The sequence below is a fragment of the Furipterus horrens genome, unplaced genomic scaffold (assembly GCF_987537825.1).
Source record: "Furipterus horrens unplaced genomic scaffold, mFurHor1.1.pri manual_scaffold_6, whole genome shotgun sequence".
NCBI lineage: Eukaryota > Metazoa > Chordata > Mammalia > Chiroptera > Furipteridae > Furipterus > Furipterus horrens.
This window is the reverse complement of record NW_028327176.1, coordinates 63518447-63539645: the sequence shown is the minus strand read 5'-3', so window position 1 is coordinate 63539645 and position 21199 is coordinate 63518447. Positions and strand designations below refer to the sequence as shown.

Sequence of the window (21199 nt, the reverse complement as noted above, 5' to 3'; positions counted from 1 at the left end):
AGGGAAGGATACCTAGGGAGCACTCCAAGCACCAGACCTGACTGCACAGCTCACAGTTCCAGCACCAGGGAAAATAAAGCCTCATTGCTTCTGACTGTGAAAATCAGTGGGGGTTGGGGAGGATAAAGAAACTGCCAGTGTCTCAGCAGAGTCCCCTTGTTTAAAGGGGCCTCATGGTCTTAAAACTTCCACAGACCCCCCCACTCCCACCCCATTCTGGGAACAATGGCCAGAGCAACAGCTAGAGGGGCACCAGTCACATATGGGAAGTGGAGAACTGCTTGGAAAAAGGGCAAGTGCTGATCAAGTCGCACTGTTCCCTCTCAGACCCTTCCCCCAGTGTCACAACATGGTAAAACAGTCTCCCTGTAATGAGGAATGCCTAAGGCTCTGCCCCTTACAATGTAACAGGTGCGACAGCTCTACCTAAGACACAGAGGCAAACAAACACAGGAGCCTATCAAGATGAGGAGACAGAGAAGTATGGCTCAAAAGAGGGACTGGATCAAGGTTCCAGTAGGAGAACTAAGTGATAATGAGATAGCCAACTAAACAGATGAGTTCAAAACACTGATGATAAAGATGCTCACAGACTTGCCAATATGCTTAAGTATGTGTCGACTGCATAAGGGAAGATGTGAAGTCTATGTTAAATGAAACAAAGAAAAATCCACACAAAAACAATTGTGAAGGGAAAGAAACTGAGGTTCAAATCAATAATTTGGAAGAAAAGAAAGAAGAAGAAAAAAACAGTCAATCAGTACAAATTAAAGAAACAAGAATTGAAAGAAAAGGGGAGAGGCTTAGGAACCTCTGGGACAACTTTATACATACCAAAATCCAAATCATAGGGGTGCCAGAAGGAGAAGAGGAAGAGCAAGAAATCGAAAGCTTATGTGAAAAAATAATGAAGAAAAACTTCCCAAATTTGATGAAGGAAATAGACATACAAGTCCAGAAAGCACAGAGAGTCCCCAAAAAGCTAGACCCTAAGAGGACAACATTAAGACAGATCATAATTAAAATGCCAAAGGTAAAAGATAAAGAGAGAATCTTAAAATCAGCAAGAGAAAAGCAGAGAGATACCTATGAAGGGGTTTCCATAAGGCTATCAGCTGATTTCTCTAAAGAAACTTTTCAGGCAAGAAGAGACTGGCAAGAAGTATTCAATGTGATGAAAAGCAAGAGTCTACAACCAATATTACTCTATCCAGCAAAGCTATTATTTAGAATGGAACAGTAGATAAAGTTTTCCCAGACAAGGTAAAGCTAAAGGAATTCATCATCACCAAGCCATTATTATATGGAATGTTAAAGGGACTTATTTTAGAAAAAGAAACTCAAAACTATGAACATTAAAATGACAACAAACTCACAACTGAATCTAAAAAATAAGAACAAAAACAAATCAAGCAAACAACCAGAATGGGAACAAAACCATAGGTACAGGGATTGTTTGGAGGGTTATCAGCTGGGAGGGGGAAAGGGAGAAATGGGGAAATGGTGCAAGGATTAAGAAGCATAATTTATTGGTACAAAATAGACAGGAGGAAGTTAAGAATAATATAGGAAAGGGTGAAGTCAAAGAACTTATATGGACAACCCATGGACATGAACTAAGGTGGGGGGGTGGGATGCTGGAGGAAAGAGGATTACTAGAAGTAAGGAAACAAAAGGAAAAGAAATTGGGACAACTGTAACAGCATAATCAATAACATATACTTAAAAATAAAAATAAAAAAATAAAAAGTTATAAATTGTCTTACTCTTTACTATGTGGTAAAACTTCTCCCACTGCTGTCCCACAGAATCTGAAAACTCATCAATGAACCTTCATGTGTCACTAATACTCCTTTGTCAGTAATTAAATAATATACAAGAGAGAACTTGTCCTATCTCATAAGAGAAAAAATTCCCTGCAAATTCCAGTCTGGAGGAGGGACAGGGCTTCTTTAGACCATTTAATTAAGATTTGGAACGTTCTTACCTGTATTGTATAAGACAAATACAGATTATATCCCTGCTCCACACATAGTTAAAAGCTTACACATATGAATATATATTTGTACCTACACATGCATATGATTGCTGTGTGTAAGTGCATGTGCATTTACATGGATAAATGAGTGTATGCTAATTGAGCCTTAACATCAAAATTGAGAGAATCATACTCTCATCAAATATCTACTGAATTTGTAAAAGTAAATGAAAATAGGCAAAGCCTATTTTTTTCAGAGCTTGATTTAACAAGAAGTTAGCCATCGTTTGTGAATGGCAGAGACTCAAAGACAGGCAGAACACTGGGGAAGTCTTATAATGGAAAAAATGGAAAAGATTCAGGTAAATATATTCGGTGTTTAGGAATTTCCAATGCACTTTAATATATTAAAAGCTTTGATATATCTAATTATACATTTACTAAATATATAATTGTTTTACTTAGAAATTTCCCAAATATATTTGAACCAATAACAGTTTCATTTAATATTCATTTTTCTACCGTTGAAATGCTAAAAAAAGAAGTTTCTAAAGAGAAAGTTTTCAATAAAACTTTGATGTGCTTTGATCAATAAAAGCACATATGTGTCTGAATATACCTATCTTTATACAGAAACAAAATCAAGTGAAATATTAACACTTGAAATAATGTTAATTACAAATGTAAAGGAACTCTGAAAAAAATCTATACATTTTTTAAAGATATGTCCCAAAGAAATGCCTAGTAAAGTTGAGATGTTCTATTTTCATGAATAGGAATATTTGTTTTTAAATCTGACAATTTTCTCCAAATTAATTCATAAATTTATTTTACTCTTTTTCAAAGAAAGAAAATTTTACAGTGGATGTTTTATCAGATTGATTATAAAATTTCTGTAGAAGACTAATATGTGTGAATTGTCAAGATTTGCAAGATAAAAAAGAGCAAGATAAGAAAACTTCTTTTAAAAAGTAACTGAACACCCAATAGGCTTTTGATAATCTCAGCTTCCGCTGCTCACAAACCCTGAAAACATTCTGGTTTTCAACTCTTTTTTGAAATCTGTGACTCAAAAAAAGAGGAGGAACAGAGCATCTTTAGACCATTTAATTAAGATTTGGAACATTCTTACCTGGATTGTATAAGAAAAAGAAATACAGGTGATGTCCCTTCTCCAGACATAGTTAAAACTTTGTGTAAGTTAGCTTGAACTACAGTTTTATTAGTTATCTATTGCTGCAAAGCAAATGACACCAAACATAGTAACTTGAAACACTATTTATTATGTCATAGTCTCTGTGGGTCAGGAGCTTAGCTGGGTGCCTCAGAAAAGAAACAGCTATTTTATAAATATTATATAATTTACAAAAAAATGGGGTTGTTGATAAATTGATGGATGAAGTAGTTCAGGAGAGTCGTCGTCGGCAGCCGCCCGTCTCGAGAGACGATGGTGTAGCTTCTTAAGAGTCTATCTGCACCGCCGAGAATGGCTGTGCAGTCCGACTCGGGAGTGACACGGTATCTGTCTCCTCCCGTGTTGAATCGACATCTTGCGATGACGCTGGAGTGTCCTCTCCAGTGAAGCTGAAGCTACAGAGCCTGGGCAGGGTGATATGGAGGGTCTGCTGTTGCCCATGCAGCAGACCCCCCCTCTCTTCGCAGCTGAAGGGTCCAAGGGAAAGACGGAGTCAATACAGCTTGGCTTCAGGTGCGCCGCAGGAGTTGCCGGTGTTGACTACAACGTCAAACCGCCTTAGGGACTCCGGCTCCAGATTTTCTGTCGGGGTTTACTCCCTTAGCCTTTCCCCTGAAGAGGTATGCCGCAAGGCAGCGGAGAGTTCAGGAGAGTACTCCTAAGAAAAGTGAAATCTTAAAAATAAAAATAATAATTGGAAATTTGATAATTATAAATCAATAAGCATTAAATGGGTTTAATAGCAGACTGAACATTACAGAATAAAGAAGTGAGCTGGAAGATAAAAGAAATCATTTCAAGTGAAGGAGATACATAAATACTTTGGAGAGAAAAAAATATATAGCTTGAGTGACTTGAGTTAATAAAATATATTCTAAATGTTGTTGCTACCATAGTCTACATGGCATTGTAGAAACAGATGGAAAAAGGAGTAAGGAAAAAGCAAAAAGTGTAGGAGGTGATGGGTATCATTTTTCAAATATGATGAAAACTCTTAACTTACAGGCTAAAGAATATAAAAAGTCCCCAGGCAGAAAATAATATCTGACTTTTAGGAGAGCAAGAGTAAAAATGTAACAGAATTAAATGCTCAGCCTCTCTGACTCCGAGCCTGATTTGTCCAATAGCTTTTGTTTAATATTGCATATAGATGTGCTGGTCACTAGAGGAATTCTTCTTGTGGCCTGAGTTTTACAAAAACAGCTCCTTATGAGAAAGTATTTCTCTCAGGCAGCTAAGGAAAATGCACAGTACTGTTTACCAAGGAGTTTCAGGAACCTCCTGACCAGATGTCACATCAACTACAGTCAACAGACTAAGTTCAATCTTCTTTGGACTTCTGCTGATATCCAGGTATCCGCTTCATACAATAGTAAATCACCTCTCACCCCTCGCAATTCCCCATCCTTTTACATAAAAGAAGCCTGAACTCTGTAGTTTCTTAAGGTGGAATTAAGGTACCACTAAGTCTCCTATCTTTTCAGTTGGCATCTTCTTGACCAATAAACATTTTATTATTCCAAATCCTGATGTTTTAGTGTGGCCTTTTTAAGATTCAGTCACCTGGACTTTGGGCCAGAAAACAATTTGGTGGAAGGGAAGATGGTGGCGGAGTGAGGAGAGGCTGAGGTTTCAGGCTCCCGAGACTCTTCTGTAGTTTGGGCTAACTGCAGACAGAACATCTCAGTGAGCAGCTGGACACTGGCAGGAGTCGAGCCAAGGCACTGCTGGATTAGAGAAAATCCATCTGGGAACAACCTGTTTAGGGAGGATAGTGGAGAAAAAGGGGACGAAACGGGACTCCTGACTGGGGCGGCTGCCGGAGCTGTGGCTGGAAGGACACGAAGGATTTTGGGGGACCACAGGCTGCCCCGGGAGAGGAGTTGGGAGGAGAGCGGATCTCTGCCCGCTGGCAGAGACCGGACTCGACCAAGTGGCATTGGCGCTGAAGGACAGGAGACAGCGTGCTGCCGGGCAAGTGAGAACATAATTCTCCTTTATATTTTTCTCTAGTGGATGGTGGAGAGGGGAGGAAAGTTTGGGGGTGGTACGCCATTCTTGAGGAGCGCAGGCGCAGTGATGGACTCATTCACCCCCCACCCTCCCCTTGGGTCGCGGGGGCACGCATAGGGAAGAGCCCTCATTCACTGGCCCAGGTGCGCAGGGCTGCGTGTCCAGGTTCCCCTCGGACACACGCCAACAGACATAAAATCAGTGACCCAATGGGCGCAGGGAGGGCCCACTGGACACGCAGAAGACTGTGCACAAATGCCCCTGGCCAGCCCAGTGGGCGCCAGGCTGGAGTACCAGGCCGGAATCCGGAGCGCAGAGCACTTGCCCAGGCTCTGAGCGTGCCCGCTCAGGAGTTGCAGGAACGGTGGGCAGCAGGACTCACAGACACTCACTTCTATGGAGCACAAGTATCTGCAGCCCTGCCCTAAGAGGCGAAAGTCCAACGCCCAGAACACGGCGCTGCAGGCCTAAGGCTAGCTCCCCAGCCGCTTGGGTGCACACCTGCACTTGAGCCAAAAAACACCTCAAGGGCTTTCCCGGAGCGCAGCGTGGCCGGCTTCCTCGGAGCGCGCCGAGGCCAGCTTTCTAGGAACGCAGCACGGCAGGCCGGAGCTTAGTTCCCTGTACACCTTGGGCGCGCACTGGTGCTCAAGCCAAAAAAAACACCTGGAGGGCTTTCCTAGAGCTTGGTGCGGCCAGCTTTCTGGGAGCGCGGCCCGGCAGGCCTGAGCTTAGTTCCCCAGCCGCCTTGGGCACTAAACCAGTGTTCAAGCCCAAAAAACACCTGGAGGGCTTTCCTGGAGCTTGGCGTGTCATGCTTTCTAGGAGCTTGGCACGGCAGGCCTGAGCTTAGTTCCCCAGCCACCTTGGGTGCTAAACTGGTGTTCGAGCCAAAAAAACTATGGGAGGGCTTTCCTGGAGCTTGGCGGGGCCTTCTTTCTGGGAGCGCAGCGCGGCAGGCCTGAGCTTAGTCCCCAGCTGCCTTGGGCGCACACTGATGCTTGAGTGAAAAAAAAAAAAAACAAAACACCTTGCCAGCTTCCCCAAAGTGTGGCGTGGCCTGCTTTCCTGGAGCGCGGTGTGGCAGACCTGAGGTGGGCTCTTGGCTGCCTTGCATTGCGCCCTGCCGGCCACCTCGCGCACACCACTGCTACAAGGAATAGGAATCTCTGACTCATCACATTAGACTAGCTGTGGACGCAGAAAAAGAAGACGACACAAGAAGGCTGAACTGACATCTCCACAAAAGAATTCGAGATAAAGTGGATAGAGTGACTCCCATCAACAAGCCAGAAGGAATATCCTAGCAACAACAACAACAACAACAAAAAATCTGAAATATAACCAGACAGCATAAACAAACGATATAAAAGGTACCCCAAGAACATCAGGCTCAGGAGATCAAAGAGACTGCACCACTGAATCCCCCAGATCTACCATAAAAAATCTCATACCACAAAGGTGGGAAGGCAAAGCAGACAAATCCAAATAACAAAAACAAACAAGAAGAATCCAACATGGTAAGATGCAGAAACAACCTCTCAATGAAAAGAAAAGAGGAATCCCCAGAAAGAGAGGTAGATGGAATAGACATAGCCCAAATGTCAGACATGAAATTCAAAACTATGGTGGTGAAGAAGCTCAATATGCTCAAAAACCTCAAAAACAACTATGACAACCTCCAAGGGAGTTACCAACAGCTCCAAGAAAATTACAGGGATCTTGCAGAGAACTACACCAGCATAAAAAAAGACATAGAAACTATCAACAAGAACCAGGAAGAAACGAAGAATACAATCTATGAACTGAGAAACACAGTAGAATCAGTCAAAAGCAGACTAAAAGAAGCAGAGGATCGAATTAGTGAGTTAGAGGATAATGTACGAAATAATTCTCAAATGATACAGCAAAATGAAAAAAGATTGAAAAAATATGAACAAGATGTAAGGGAATTACAGGATAGCATTAGAAAAAATAATTTAAGGATCGTCAGAATACGAGAGGGGGAAGAAAAGGAGCATGGAATTGAAAATCTGATAGGAGAAATAGTGACAGAAAATTTTCTGAACCTGATGAGAGAAAAAGCTATGCAAGTCGAAGAAGCACGAAGAGTTCCAATCAAGAGGAACCCCCAAAAACCCACCCCAAGGCACATCATAGTTAAAATGGCAACATTCCAAGACAAAGAGAGAATCTTAAAAGCAGCAAGAGAAAAACAGCAAATAACTTACAAGGGAGCTCCAATAAGGCTATCTACCGATTTCTCAACAGAATCATTACAAGCCAGAAGGGAATGGTCAAAAATATTTCAAGCAATGAAAAACAAAGGCCTACAACCAAGAATACTCTACCCAGCAAGGCTCTCATTCAAAATAGAAGGTGAAATAAGGAGTTTCTCAGACAAAGGAAGACTAAAAGAATACATCCCCACCAAACCAGCATTGCAAGAGATGCTAAAGGGAGTGTTCTAAGAAAAAGGAAGAAAAGAACAAGAGAGGAGAGGAACAGAGGTACAAAGGGAAATGAATAAATAAACGTCAATAATAACTTTAAATGTAAATGGATTAAATGCTCCTATTAAAAGACATAGGGTAACAGAATGGATAAGACCCCCATATTTGCTGTCTACAAGAAACGCACCTCAAAACAAAAGATTTACATAGACTGAAAGTAAAGGGATAGAAAAAAATATTCCAAGCAAATGGACCGGAAAAAAAAGCTGGGGTAGCAGTCCTCATATCAGACAAAACGGATTTCAAAGCAAGGGCAATAAAAAGAGACAAAGAAGGACATTTCGTAATACTTAAAGGAACGATTCATCAAGAAGATATAACACTGATAAACATATATGCACCCAACATAGAGGCACCCAAATACATAAAGCAAGTACTAGAAGACCACAGGAAGGATATCAACAACAACACACTCATAGTAGGGGACTTCAACACTCCATTATCAACAATAGACAGATCATCCAAGCAAAGAAACACGAAGGATATACAGGCATTGAACAACACACTAAACCACATGGACTTAACTGATATATATAGAACTTTTCACCCCAAAGAAGCAAAATATACATTCTATTCAAATGCACATGGGACATTTTCAAAGATAGACCACATGATAAAACACAAAACAAGCCTCAACAACTTCAAGAAAATTGAAATCATATCAAGCATCTTTTCAGACCACAACGCCTTGAAACTAAAAATCAACCTCAGGGAAAAAGATCAAAGACACCCAAACTCATGGAGAATGAATAACAGGCTATTAAATAACGAATGGGTTAACAATGACATCAAAGAGGAAATCAAGAAATTTCTAGAAACTAATGACAATGAACACACAACAGCCCAAAACCTATGGGACACAGCAAAAGCAGTCCTAAGAGGGAAGTTCATAGCAATACAGGCATATCTGAAAAGGATAGAAGAATTTCAAATAAAAAACCTAACCATAAAGCTACAAGAACTAGAACAGCAACAACAAACAAAGCCTAGGGCAAAAAGAAGAAAGGAAATCATCAAGATCAAAGCAGAATTAAACGACATAGAAATGAAACGAACAATCCAAAAAAATCAACAAAACTAGGAGTTGGTTCTTTGAAAAAATAAACAAAATTGACAAACCTCTAGCCAGGCTCATCAAGAAAAAAAGAGAGAAGACCCAGATAAACAAAATCAGAAATGAAAGAGGAGAAATCACGACTGATACCTCAGAAATACAAACAATTATAAGAAATTAGTATAAACAACTCTATGGCAAGAAATTTGACAACCTAGTAGAAATGGACAGATTTCTAGAAACATATAACCTTCCAAAACTGAATCAAGAAGAAGTAGAAAGTCTCAACAGACCAATAACAAAGAAGGAAATTGAAACAGTAATCCAAAATCTCCCTGCACACAAAAGCTCTGGACCGGATGGCTTCACAGGCGAATTTTACAAAACATTTAGGGAAGAACTAACTCCTACCCTCCTCAAACTATTCCAGAAAATCCAAGAAGAGGGAAAAATCCCAAACTCTTTCTATGAAGCCAGTATTACCCTAATCCCAAAACCAGGTCAAGACACAGCAAAGAAAGAAAACTACAGGCCAATATCACTGATGAACATAGATGCTAAAATCCTCAATAAAATTTTGGCAAACAGGATCCAACAATACATCAAAAAGATCATACACCATGATCAAGTGGGATTCATCCCAGGGATGCAAGGATGGTTGAATATTCGCAATTCAATAAATATGATACATCACCTAAACAAAATGAAAGACAAAAATCACATGATCATATCAATAGATGCAGAAAAAGCATTTGATAAAGTACAACACTCATTTATGTTGAAAACACTCAGCAAAATGGGAATAGAGGGAGCATACCTTAACATCATTAAGGGTATATATGAGAAGCCTGAAGCCAACATCATACTCAATGGACAAAAACTGAAAGCATTCCCCCTGAAATCAGGAACTAGACAAGGCTGTCCACTCTCCCCACTTCTGTTCAACATAGTATTGGAAGTCCTAGCCACAGCAATCAAACAAGACAAAAATAAAAGGCATCCAAATTGGGAAAGAAGAAGTAAAACTATCACTATTTGCAGATGACATGATAGTATACCTAGAAAACCCTATAAACTCCACTAAAAGACTACTTGATATAATAAGTGAATTTGGCAAAATAGCAGGGTACAAAATAAATATACAGAAATCTAAGGCATTTCTGTACACCAACAATAAAATATCAGAGACAGAAGCAAAAAAGAAAATACCATTTACTACAGCAACAAGAAAAATAAAGAACCTAGGAATAAACTTAACCAAAGAGATAAAAGACCTGTACTCTGAAAATTATGCAACATTGAAGAAAGAAATTAAGGAAGATACAAATAAATGGAGGCAAATACCATGTTCTTGGATGGGAAGAATCAACATCATCAAAATGGCCATACTACCCAAAGCAATTTACAAATTCAATGCAATCCCTATTAAAATACAAATGACATATTTCACTGACCTAGAACAAATCCTCCAAAAATTCATATGGAACCAAAAAAGACCCCGAATAGCAAAAGCATTCTTGAAACAGAAGAAAACAGCAGGAGGAATCATGATACCAGACATAAAACAATACTACAAAGCCACTGTGATCAAAACAGTCTGGTACTGGCATAAGAACAGACATATAGATCAGTGGAACAGAATTGAAAGCCCGGAAATAAACCCAGCCCTCTATGGTCAACTAATCTTTGATAAAGGAGGAAAGAACATAAAATGGAGTGAGAAGAGCCTCTTTAACAAATGGTGCTGGGAGAACTGGACAGGGATGTGCAAAAAAATGAAACTAGACCACCAACTTACACCACACACGAGAATAAACTCAAGATGGATTAAAGACTTAAATGTAAGCCATGATACCATAAAAGTCCTAGAGGAAAACATAGGCAGGAAGATTTCAGATATCACACGTAACAATATCTTCATGGATACATCTCCTAAGGCAAGAGAAATAAAGGAAAAAATAAACAAATGGGACTACATCAAACTAAAAAGTTTCTGCTCAGCAAAAGAAAACATCAGTAAGATGAAAAGGAAACCAACCATATGGGAAAATATACTTGCCAATGATATCACAGACAGGGGACTGATCTTCAAAATATATAAAGAGCTTATACGACTCAACATCAAGAAAACAAACAACCCAATTAAAAAATGGGCAAAGGACCTGAACAAACACTTTTCTGAAGAGGACATACAAAAGGTCCATAGACACATGAAAAAATGCTCAACATCGTTGGCCATCATAGAGATGCAAGTAAAAACCACAATGAGATACCACTTTACACCTGTCAGAATGGCCATCATCAACAAATCAACAAACAAGAAGTGCTGGCGAGGATGTGGAGAAACAGGAACCCTACTGCACTGTTGGTGGGAATGCAGACTGGTGCAGCCACTATGGAAAACAGTATGGAATTACCTCAAAAAACTAAAAATGGAACTGCCATTTGAACCAGTGATTCCACTGCTAGGATTATACCCGAAAAATCCTGAAACCCTAATTCAAGAGAACTTATGCACCCCTATGTTCATAGCAGCCCTGTTTACAATAGCTAAGTGCTGAAAACAGCCTAGGTGCCTGTCTGTGGATGAGTGGATCAAAAAACAGTGGTACATCTACACAATGGAATACTATGTAGCAGAAAGAAAGAAGGAACTCCTGCCATTTGTGACAACATGGATGGAATTAGAGAGAATTGTGCTTAGTGAAATAAGCCAGGCAAAGAAAGCAAAATACCATATGATATCACCCAATACAGGAAACTAAAGAGCAACACAAACAAACGAACTAAATAGACAAAGACTAGAATAGTAGTCAGTAGGGGGGAGGGGGGAGGGAGAGAAGGGGGATAACTAAGGGAAGGGTCAGGTCAAGGAACATATATGAATGACTCATGGACATGGACAACGGGGAGGGATATAATTGTGGGAGAAGGGATGGGCTTGGAGGGGGGAGCAATGGGGGAAAAATGGGACAACTGTAATTGAATAACAAAAAATAAAATTAAAAAAAAAAAAGAAAGAAAACAATTTGGTGAGCCAGCTAATAGGTGATGCCCATGGCATTCCAGCCCTGGCTGGGGTTCCTTCTTGAGTCCCAAGCAGCTTCCAAGGCCATTTTGCCTTGGGGCTTAGGAGGAACTTCACCTGGGAAGAGCTGGCAGCCATCAGCACATGACTTGTTTGGAATAAGAAAAATATCTGTGGACTTTGGTCTACCATCAGTTTTGTTTCTGGGGTAAATGCCCTCAGAATCTGTGAAGGGTTGGTTCCAGGATTCCCTGCAGATACCAAAATTTGCACATGCTCAAGTCTGCTTTATAAAGTGTCATAGAACAATGCATAAAAAGAACATTCTGCATCGGAATTCCCAACCATTGACGGAAACAGTACTGGTAATTATGCATTGAAAAATGCATATAAGTGGACTTACATAGTTTAAAACCACATTGTTCAAGGGCAAACTGTATATACTAGCAATAAACAATTGTAAAAATGCTACAGAAACACCTTTTACAATAAAGTAAGAAATTAGAAAAATATTTAAAAGACATCTAAGAACTCTATATTGAAAAATAAAAATATTGCTGAGAAATAAAAAGGCATAGATAATTTTTAAAATATATAATTTTCACTAATTGGAAGAACTGACATTGCTTGAAAAATCCATTATCCCTATAGTGATCCTTAAAGTCAATGAAATACTAACTACGTAATTTTTTTTGTTCATTTGCTTTTAACACACAAGGAAAGTGACATGCTTATTCCAAATGAGTTTGACACGTTAGTTGTAGAAACACTGCAGGGTTTTAAAACCAAAAACATCATAAAGACCATGGCTCATAGTATGGTGGCATTTGACTTTCAGAGACTAAAGTGAAATAAAAGATTTACTAGCTATTAAAGTGATCCATATCTGTTGCTGATGAAGATCAAAATCAGGTTTATCAGCATGCCTTTTATTTTTGCTTTGATATAGACAAGCACATTTTCACACATGAGAAAGCACAGCAGTGCATTCTCATCTGAGTTCAGTTTCAAACTATGTGACCCGCAATTATTTTATTGTACAAAGCTACAATTGAGTTTTATGGAAATAGAATCACTATATTTTTAAGTGCATGTGTATGTATTATAAGTGAAATCTTATAATCCTTTCAACTTGCATATCATAATTACATGTGTTAATATGTGTCTTCCTGCTAATCAGTCTTCATATATTAAGACTGTCCTGTGGCCTTATTTCACATGAAGTAAACTCAACTGCACTCCAGTCTTGGGACCTGATCAAGCAGGACTTATTTGAGAGTAGAATGTATAAGCATAAGGGAATAGTTCCATTGTGTGCCTATGTTCTTGGTACAATTAAAATGATGCACTACAAACAAGTAGGGCCCAAAGGGGCCACACAAAGACACATCATAATTAACATGCCAAAGATTAAAGATAAAGAGAGACTATTAAAAGCAGCAAGAGAAAAGCAGAGTTACCTATAAAGGGGTGCCTATAAGACTATCAGCTGATTTCTCAAAAGAAACTTTGCAGGCAAAAAGGGACAGGCCAGAAGTATTCAATGTGATGAAAAGGAAGGACCTATAACCAAGATTACTCTATCCAGCAAAGCTATCATTTAGAATGGAAGGGCAGATGAAGTGCTTCCCAGACAAGGTAAAGCTAAAGGAGCTCAACATTACCAAGCCATTATAATATGAAATGTTAAAGGGACTTAAATAAGAAAAAAGATAAAAAATATGAACATTAAAATGACAATAAACAACTTTCAACAACTGAATCTAAAAAACAAAAACAAAATAAGCAAACAATCAGAACAGAAACAGAATTATAGGTATGGAGATCATTCGGAGGGTTATCAGCTGGGAGGGGGAATGGGGAGAATGGGGGAAATGGTGCAGAGATTAAGAAGCATAATTAGTAGGAACAAAACAGACAGGGGGATCCTAAGAATAGTATAAGAAAAGGAGAAGCCAAAGAACGTTCACACATGACTCAAGGACATGAACTAAGGGGGCTATTGCTGGAGGAAAGAGAGGGTACTGGGTGGAAGGGGGAAAAGAAAAATTTGAACAACTGTAATAATATAATCAATAAAATATACTTAAAAAACAAAAAAAGATGTACGCTTTATAACTCTCCACACTCTTGCTTTGCTGACATCACTAGAGAGTTAGAGGAGTTTATGAAAACTTAACACTTCTAATAACATAAGCTATGAGTAATGGAAAAGACATGACAACAAAAAGCTTTGGTTAATTTCTTAGCTAAATTTAATAAATTGGAAAGCAGTCTTCAATCGCCTAAGAGATGCTTCAGCTTTACTTGCTGTCCTCTGGTTTTAACATTGATTGTAATTAAAATTTAGATGTAATTTTTAATTTAAATCACCAGAGATGGGTGTTTATTCAGGATTACCGGGCTTTTTCCCATCAGCTACTAGTAATTAAGAATATTTGACTGGTTATTATTCTCTATATATTTCCTTTGAATACATACTGACAGGGGTTATTCAGAGGATAACCACTTTGCCCTTGGTTTTAGGAATTTGTGAATAAACCTAATTAGAAAACTTGTTAACATGTGAAACGAGTTTGACAGATTTTATCCAAGCAACTGTAAATACTGCCATTTTCGTCACAGGATCAACATTGTTTTCTATACACTTTTTTTTTTTTCCCTAGTGATGATGGTGGGGCATTGAAAAAAAGAATCTTGTTTGGCTAAAAGACCCAGAGATGAGAGATTCCAATGTTCCATTTGGCATTAAAATTATTCCTAGGGACAAAAATAAAGTCTCCATATAGAAGCAACAAACATTTTTAGACCTTAGTTATCAATATTTACTTCTTATCAAAACTTATCATAATCTATCTTTTACAAAGATGTAAAATTCTCACCCTTTGTAGAAACTACAACCTATAAGACCCTACATTATCTGGTTCCAGTTTCTTTTCTGATATAATTTTCAATCCACTTCACCTTTCTTACTCAGTTTTAGACATATTGGCTTTGACAAGCCTTGAATAAAATAAGTATGTTTCAGGCATTGCTTCTTCTTTGTGGTAGCTTATATTCCCTGATGTCATATATCCCCAAATATTCTTATAGCTGGCTTCTGAATGTCCTGCTCCATGGAACTCATCATCGACAACACCAATAACAAATAGAGAAATATTTCTTGTGAACAAAGACCGCCCCAGTGTGAGCAATTTTTGGCTCAGAGCCTGTTTCCTCAAATGACCTTCCTGAATACATATCACACCATTTAATATTGTCCTACACTTTCTATCCTTCTTTTTTCTCTGCTTTATTTTTTTTTAACAGTTATCATTACTGATTACAAATAACCTCAGCACAGGCAAACACACACAGGCACACACATTTATTTTATTTTTACTTTAAAAAATTGTTTAATTCTCACTTGAGGACATGTGTATTGATTTTAGAGAGATGGCAAGGGAGGGAGACAGAGAGAGAAACATTTATGTAAGAGAGAAACATAAATTGGTTGCCTCTCACTCCCTGATGGGGGACTGAACCCACAACTCAGGCATGTGCCTTGACCAAGAATTGAATCCATGACCTCTTGGTTTAAAGGATGGTTTAAGAAGGGAAGTTGCTTCAACCAACTGAGCCACACCAGCCAGGTCCACACAATTATTTTAGATGACCTTCCCTAGAATGGCACTTGAGTCATAAACACTTTCCAGTGAACATGTAATATATTTAAGAAATAAGCCTTTAATTATAAGAGATGGGGGGGTTTGGTCTTGTTCATTTCCAGTACATACCAAGCCTATTTTATGTTCAGTTTTATTTTATTCTATGTGAAACATTAATAATCCCAGTACAGCTTATTAAAATGTACTTCCTTTTCTGTCTACTTTACAATGCCAGTTCTGAAGTAAACCCAATCTGCATATTTGTGAACATTTGGTAAAAGGATTTCTAGATCTTTACAAAAGAAGAAAAGACATTAGAAATAGTACCTTCATAGGTAACTATATTATTCTTTTCCTTATTATTTAAATTATTTTAAAGTAATTGGTTGTGATTGTTAAAAATAATACATCACTGTGATTTTATAACATACACAAATATAAAAGCAGCCAACATCCAGTTCAAAAGGAAATAAATGGAAGTCGTCGTCGGCAGCCGTCCGTCTCGAGAGACGATGGTGTAGCTTCTTAAGAGTCTATCTGCACCGCCGAGAATGGCTGTGCAGTCCGACTCGGGAGTGACACGGTATCTGTCTCCTCCCGTGTTGAATCGACATCTTGCGATGACGCTGGAGTGTCCTCTCCAGTGAAGCTGAAGCTACAGAGCCTGGGCAGGGTGATATGGAGGGTCTGCTGTTGCCCATGCAGCAGACCCCCCCTCTCTTCGCAGCTGAAGGGTCCAAGGGAAAGACGGAGTCAATACAGCTTGGCTTCAGGTGCGCCGCAGGAGTTGCCGGTGTTGACTACAACGTCAAACCGCCTTAGGGACTCCGGCTCCGGATTTTCTGTCGGGGTTTACTCCCTTAGCCTTTCCCCTGAAGAGGTATGCTGCAAGGCAGCGGAGGTTTTTTTTTGGAATCCTTCTCTGATGTGCCCTGACTGGAAGATCGAACCAGCGACACTTAGCTCGCAGGCCGATGCTCAATCCACTGAGCCAAACCAGCCAGGGGCGATAAATGGAAGTATACCTTTGTAAAATCTGACACTGTACAGAAAGAGGTATATTATCACTTGAAAGGTAGACATTAATAATCTAACTATTTATAATGTATACCCTACACAGCAACAATTGAAGTAATGAAACAAACAGTTATTGCTAATAAATAAGCAAAGGTGATAAAATGAAATGATGAAAAAAAGTCTTTAGCTTAATCTAAATATTTAACTGAGCCTTCCATCTAACACAGGGAAAAATCCTAACTGCGATTTGAACCATAAATCTAATTCATACTCTAAGCATATTCTAAATCTATACCTAAAGGCAAAGCCTAAAGTTGAATGTATCATAATTCTAAGTATTTTACTAAATACTATGTATTTTATTAAACACAGCAGTATGCACACCTAACCATATTGAAAATGGTTTCACACAAATATCAGTAGAAGCAGAATCTCTAACACTTTACACTTTGTTAAAAATATGTTTTTCACATATATCACTAAATAAAGCATAAAATGTACCAGGCAATACTAAGCAAATCATGTTCTAAACATATTATCATATTCAACTAATTTCAAAATTAATTTAACTCCAAACTTAATCCTAAACAAAATCATAAACCTGAACTTAAGTCTAATCTTAACCATAACCTTATATATAAGTAGGCCCAAACATAAAACTAATATTAACTTTAACCCTAAATATAACCCTAACCCTAATAATATCATAAGCTTAATATACCTCTCACTCTAACAATTTCACACCACTGTAAGAGTTACCTTAACCTTAAGTTTAACCTGATGCCTATTCATAAACCTAAAAATAAATCTAAATAATTCTACTTTAATTCTAAATCTGTTCCTATCATAAACTTGTATTATTTTAAATATTTATTGAATTTATTGGGGTGACAACAGTTAATAAAATTATATAGGCTTCAGCTGCACAATTCTATAGCACATCAGCTCATCATCTTTATGTTGTATTGTATTTTTAAAATAACCCATCACTAATCTAACCCTAATTTTAACGTAACCATGACCCCTTCTCAAGCTGTACCTAAATAAATTTGTACAGCACTAGAAACTGCTAATTGCAACCATAAACCTAAGAATAACACTAACCCTAAACTTAACACCAAAACAAAATTTAATTCTAAACCTGTTCTAAGTCTAACTGAACCTATTAATAAGCTTAAAGCTGATTCCAAGAACTGTAACCCTAACTCTAATATTAGCTCAAACTCTAAGCTTAACCTTGTCCTAGTCCTAATTCCACCCATACCCTAAGCATATGCTTAACCATGTGTGTTTCATTTTATATACAGTCATGTGCCATATAAGAACATTTCAGTCAACCACAGTCACCTGAGTTTATAATGGAGCTAAAAAATTTCCACTGTACTGACTTGGTGCAATACAATACATTTGTGATGGTGCTGGTGTAAACAAAACTACTCTGCTGCTAGCAATATAAAGAATAGCACATATACTTACTTATGTATATACATAATGTTTATTAATAATAATTATATTACTGGTTTATGTATTTAATATACTTCACTTTTTAATTGTGGTTTAAGAATGTACTCTTTCTTCTTTTAAAAAACATTTACTGTAAAATGGTATGCCATGAAATATCAGCAGCAGACTCATATATTTTATATACCATGTCACTTGACAGCATCATTTTTTTTTCTTGCACTTGATTTAAACACACATTGTTTTGTATTTTTGATTTTGTTTTGTTTAAATGTATTTTATTATATTTTTAACCCATTATCATTTATCCCCTTTATACCCTCTTCTACCTCCACCCACCTACATCCTCCTTGCAATTACCACACTGTTGTCTGTCTGAGTCCTTTTTCTTTTTTGATCCATCCCTCCACCCTCTATTCTCCCCCCAATAGCTGTCATCCTGCTATCTATGAGTTTCTCTCTATTTTGTTTATTAGTTCAGTTTGTTCATTAGATTACACATATGAGTGAAATCATATGGTATTTGTCTTTCTCTGATTGGCTTATTTTCACATAGCATAATGTCATTCAGGTCCATCCATGCTGTCACAAGGGTAAAATTTTATTTATTTTTACATCCAATTACAGTTTCATTGTATAAACATCTCCTAGTTGTTTTATCTACTCATATACTGATGAATACTTGGGCTACTTTCAAATCTTGGTGATTGTAAATATTGCTGCAATGCACATAGGTGTGTTTATATTCTTTTGAATTAGTGTTTCAGGTTTCTTCACATAAATTCCCAAATGTGAAATCACAGTGTCATAAGACACTTTCATTTTTAATTTTTTGAGATAGCTCCATATTTCTTTCCACAGTGGCTGCACCAGTCTGCATTCCCACCAACAGTGCTGTAGAGTTCCCCTTTCTCCACATCCTCGCCAGCACTTGTTATTTGCTGATTTGTTGATGATGGCCATTCTGACAGGTGTAAAGTGGTATCTCATGTGGCTTTTATTTGAATCTCTCTGATGGCTAGTGATGTTGAGCATTTTTTCATGTGTCTATGGAACTTCTGTATGTCCTCTTTGGAGAAGTGTTTGTTCAGGAGCTCTTTATATATTTTGGAGATAAGTCCCTTGTCTGAGATATCATTGACAAATATGTTTTTCCATATAGTTGGTTTCCTTTTCATCTTGCTGATGTTTTCTTTTGCTGAGCAGAAACTCTTTAGTTTGATGTAGTCCCATTTGTTTATTTTTTCCTTTATTTCTCTTGCCTTAGGAAATGTATCCATGAAAATATTGTTACGTGGAATATCAGAAATTTTTTTGCCTATGTTTTCCTTTAGGACTTTTATGGTGTCACAGCTTACATTTAAGTCTTTGATCCATCTTGAGTTTATTCGGCTGCGTGGTGTAAGTTGGTGGTCTAGTTTCATTTTTTCCACATTCATGTCCAGTTCTCCCAACACCATTTGTTTAAGAGGCTCTTCTCACTCCATTTTATTCTCCTTCCTCCTTTTTCAAATAAGAGTTGACTGTATAGTCCTGGATTTATTTCTGGACTCTCTATTCTGTTCCATTGATCTATATGTCTATTCTTATGCCAGTACCAGACTGTTTTGATCACAGTGGCTTTGTGGTATTGTTTGATGTCTGGTATTGTAATTTCTCCTGCTGTGTTCTTCTGTGTCAAGATTGCTCTGGTTATCCGAGGTATTTTTTTGGTTCCATATGAATTTTTGAAGTATTTGTTCTAGGTCTGGGAAATATGTCATTGATATTTTTAATAGGGATTGCACTGAATCTGTAAATTGCTTTGGGTAGTATGGCCATTTTGATTATGTTGATTCTTCCCATCCAAGAAAATAGTATTTGATTCCATTGATTTGTATCTTCCTTAATTTATTTCTTCTATGTTACATAACTTTCAGATTACAGGTCTTTTATCTCTTTGATTAAGTTTATTTCTAGGTTCTTTATTTTTCTTGTTGCTACAGTAAATGGTATTTTCTTTTTTGTCTCTGTCTCTGATATTTTATTGTTGGTGTACAGAAATGCCTTAGATTTCTGTATATTTATTTTGTACCCTGCTGTTTTTTAAAATTCACTTATTATATCAAGTAGGTCTGTAGTGTAGTTTATAGGGTTTTCTATGTATACTATCATGTCATCTGCATATAATGATAGTTTTACTTCTTTCACAATTTGGATGCCTTATTTCTTTTTCTTGCCTGATTGCTGTGGCTATGACTTCTGACACTATGTTGAATAGAAGTGGAGAGAGTGGACATCCTTGTCTCGTTCCTGTGCTCAGGGGCAATGCTCTCAATTTTTGCCCATTGAGTATGATGTTGACTTCAGGTTTCTCATACATAGCCTTAATTATGTTAAGCTGTGCTCCTTCTATTCTTATTTTGCTGAGTGTTTTCATCATAAATGGGTGTTATATTTTATCAAATGCTTTTTCTGCATCTAATGATAAGATCATGTGATTTTTGTCTTTCATTTTGTTTAGGTGATGTATCATATTTATTGATTTGCGATTATTAAACCATTCTTGCATCCCTGGGATGAATCCCACTTGATCGTGGTATATGATCTTTTTAATGTATTGCTGGATGCTGTTTGCCAATATTTTGTTGAGGATTTTAGCATCTATGTTCAGCAGTGATATTGGCCTGTAGTTTTCTTTCTTTGTTGTGTCTTGACCTGGTTTTGGAATTAGGGTAATGCTGACTTCATAGAAAGAGTTTGGGATTTTTCCCTCTTCTTGGATTTTTTGGAATAGTTTGAGGAGGGTAGGAGTTAGTTCTTCCCTAAATGTTTTATAAAATTTGCCTGTGAAGCCATCTGGTCCAGGGCTTTTGTGTGCAGGGAGATTTTGGATTACTGTTTCAATTTCCTTCTTTGTTATTGGTCTGTTGAGACTTTCTACTTTTTTTTGATTCAGTTTTGGAAGGTTATATGTTTCTAGAAATTTGTCCATTTCTTCTAGGTTGTCCAATTTCTTGCCATACAGTTGTTTGTAGTAATTTCTTACAATTCTTTGTATTTCTGTGGTATCAGTCATAATTTCTCCTCTTTTGTTTTTGATTTTATTTATTCGGGTCTTTTCAGTTTTTTTTTTTTTTTTCTTGATGAGCCTGGCTAAAGGCTTGTTAAATTTGTTTATTTTTTCAAAGAACCAGCTTCTAGTTTTGTTGATATTTTGAATTGTTTGTTTAGTCTCTATGTCATTTAAGTATGTTCTGATCTTGATGATTTCCTTCCTTCTACTTGCCCTAGGCTTTGCTTTTTATTGATAT

At 37.7% G+C, this 21199-nt stretch overlaps 1 protein-coding gene across 1 annotated transcript in view; it reads right to left on the bottom strand.

The window, feature by feature from the left end:
- Window positions 1–11794: 11794 nt before the first annotated feature.
- LOC150006320 (ral guanine nucleotide dissociation stimulator-like) overlaps window positions 11795–21199 on the bottom strand; it is a 101664-nt gene continuing 92259 nt past the window's right edge. The window contains exon 13 of the mRNA XM_090280748.1: window positions 11795–12032. Coding sequence (XP_090136874.1) covers window positions 11795–12032 — 238 coding nt within the window. The remainder of the gene's footprint in view (window positions 12033–21199) is intronic.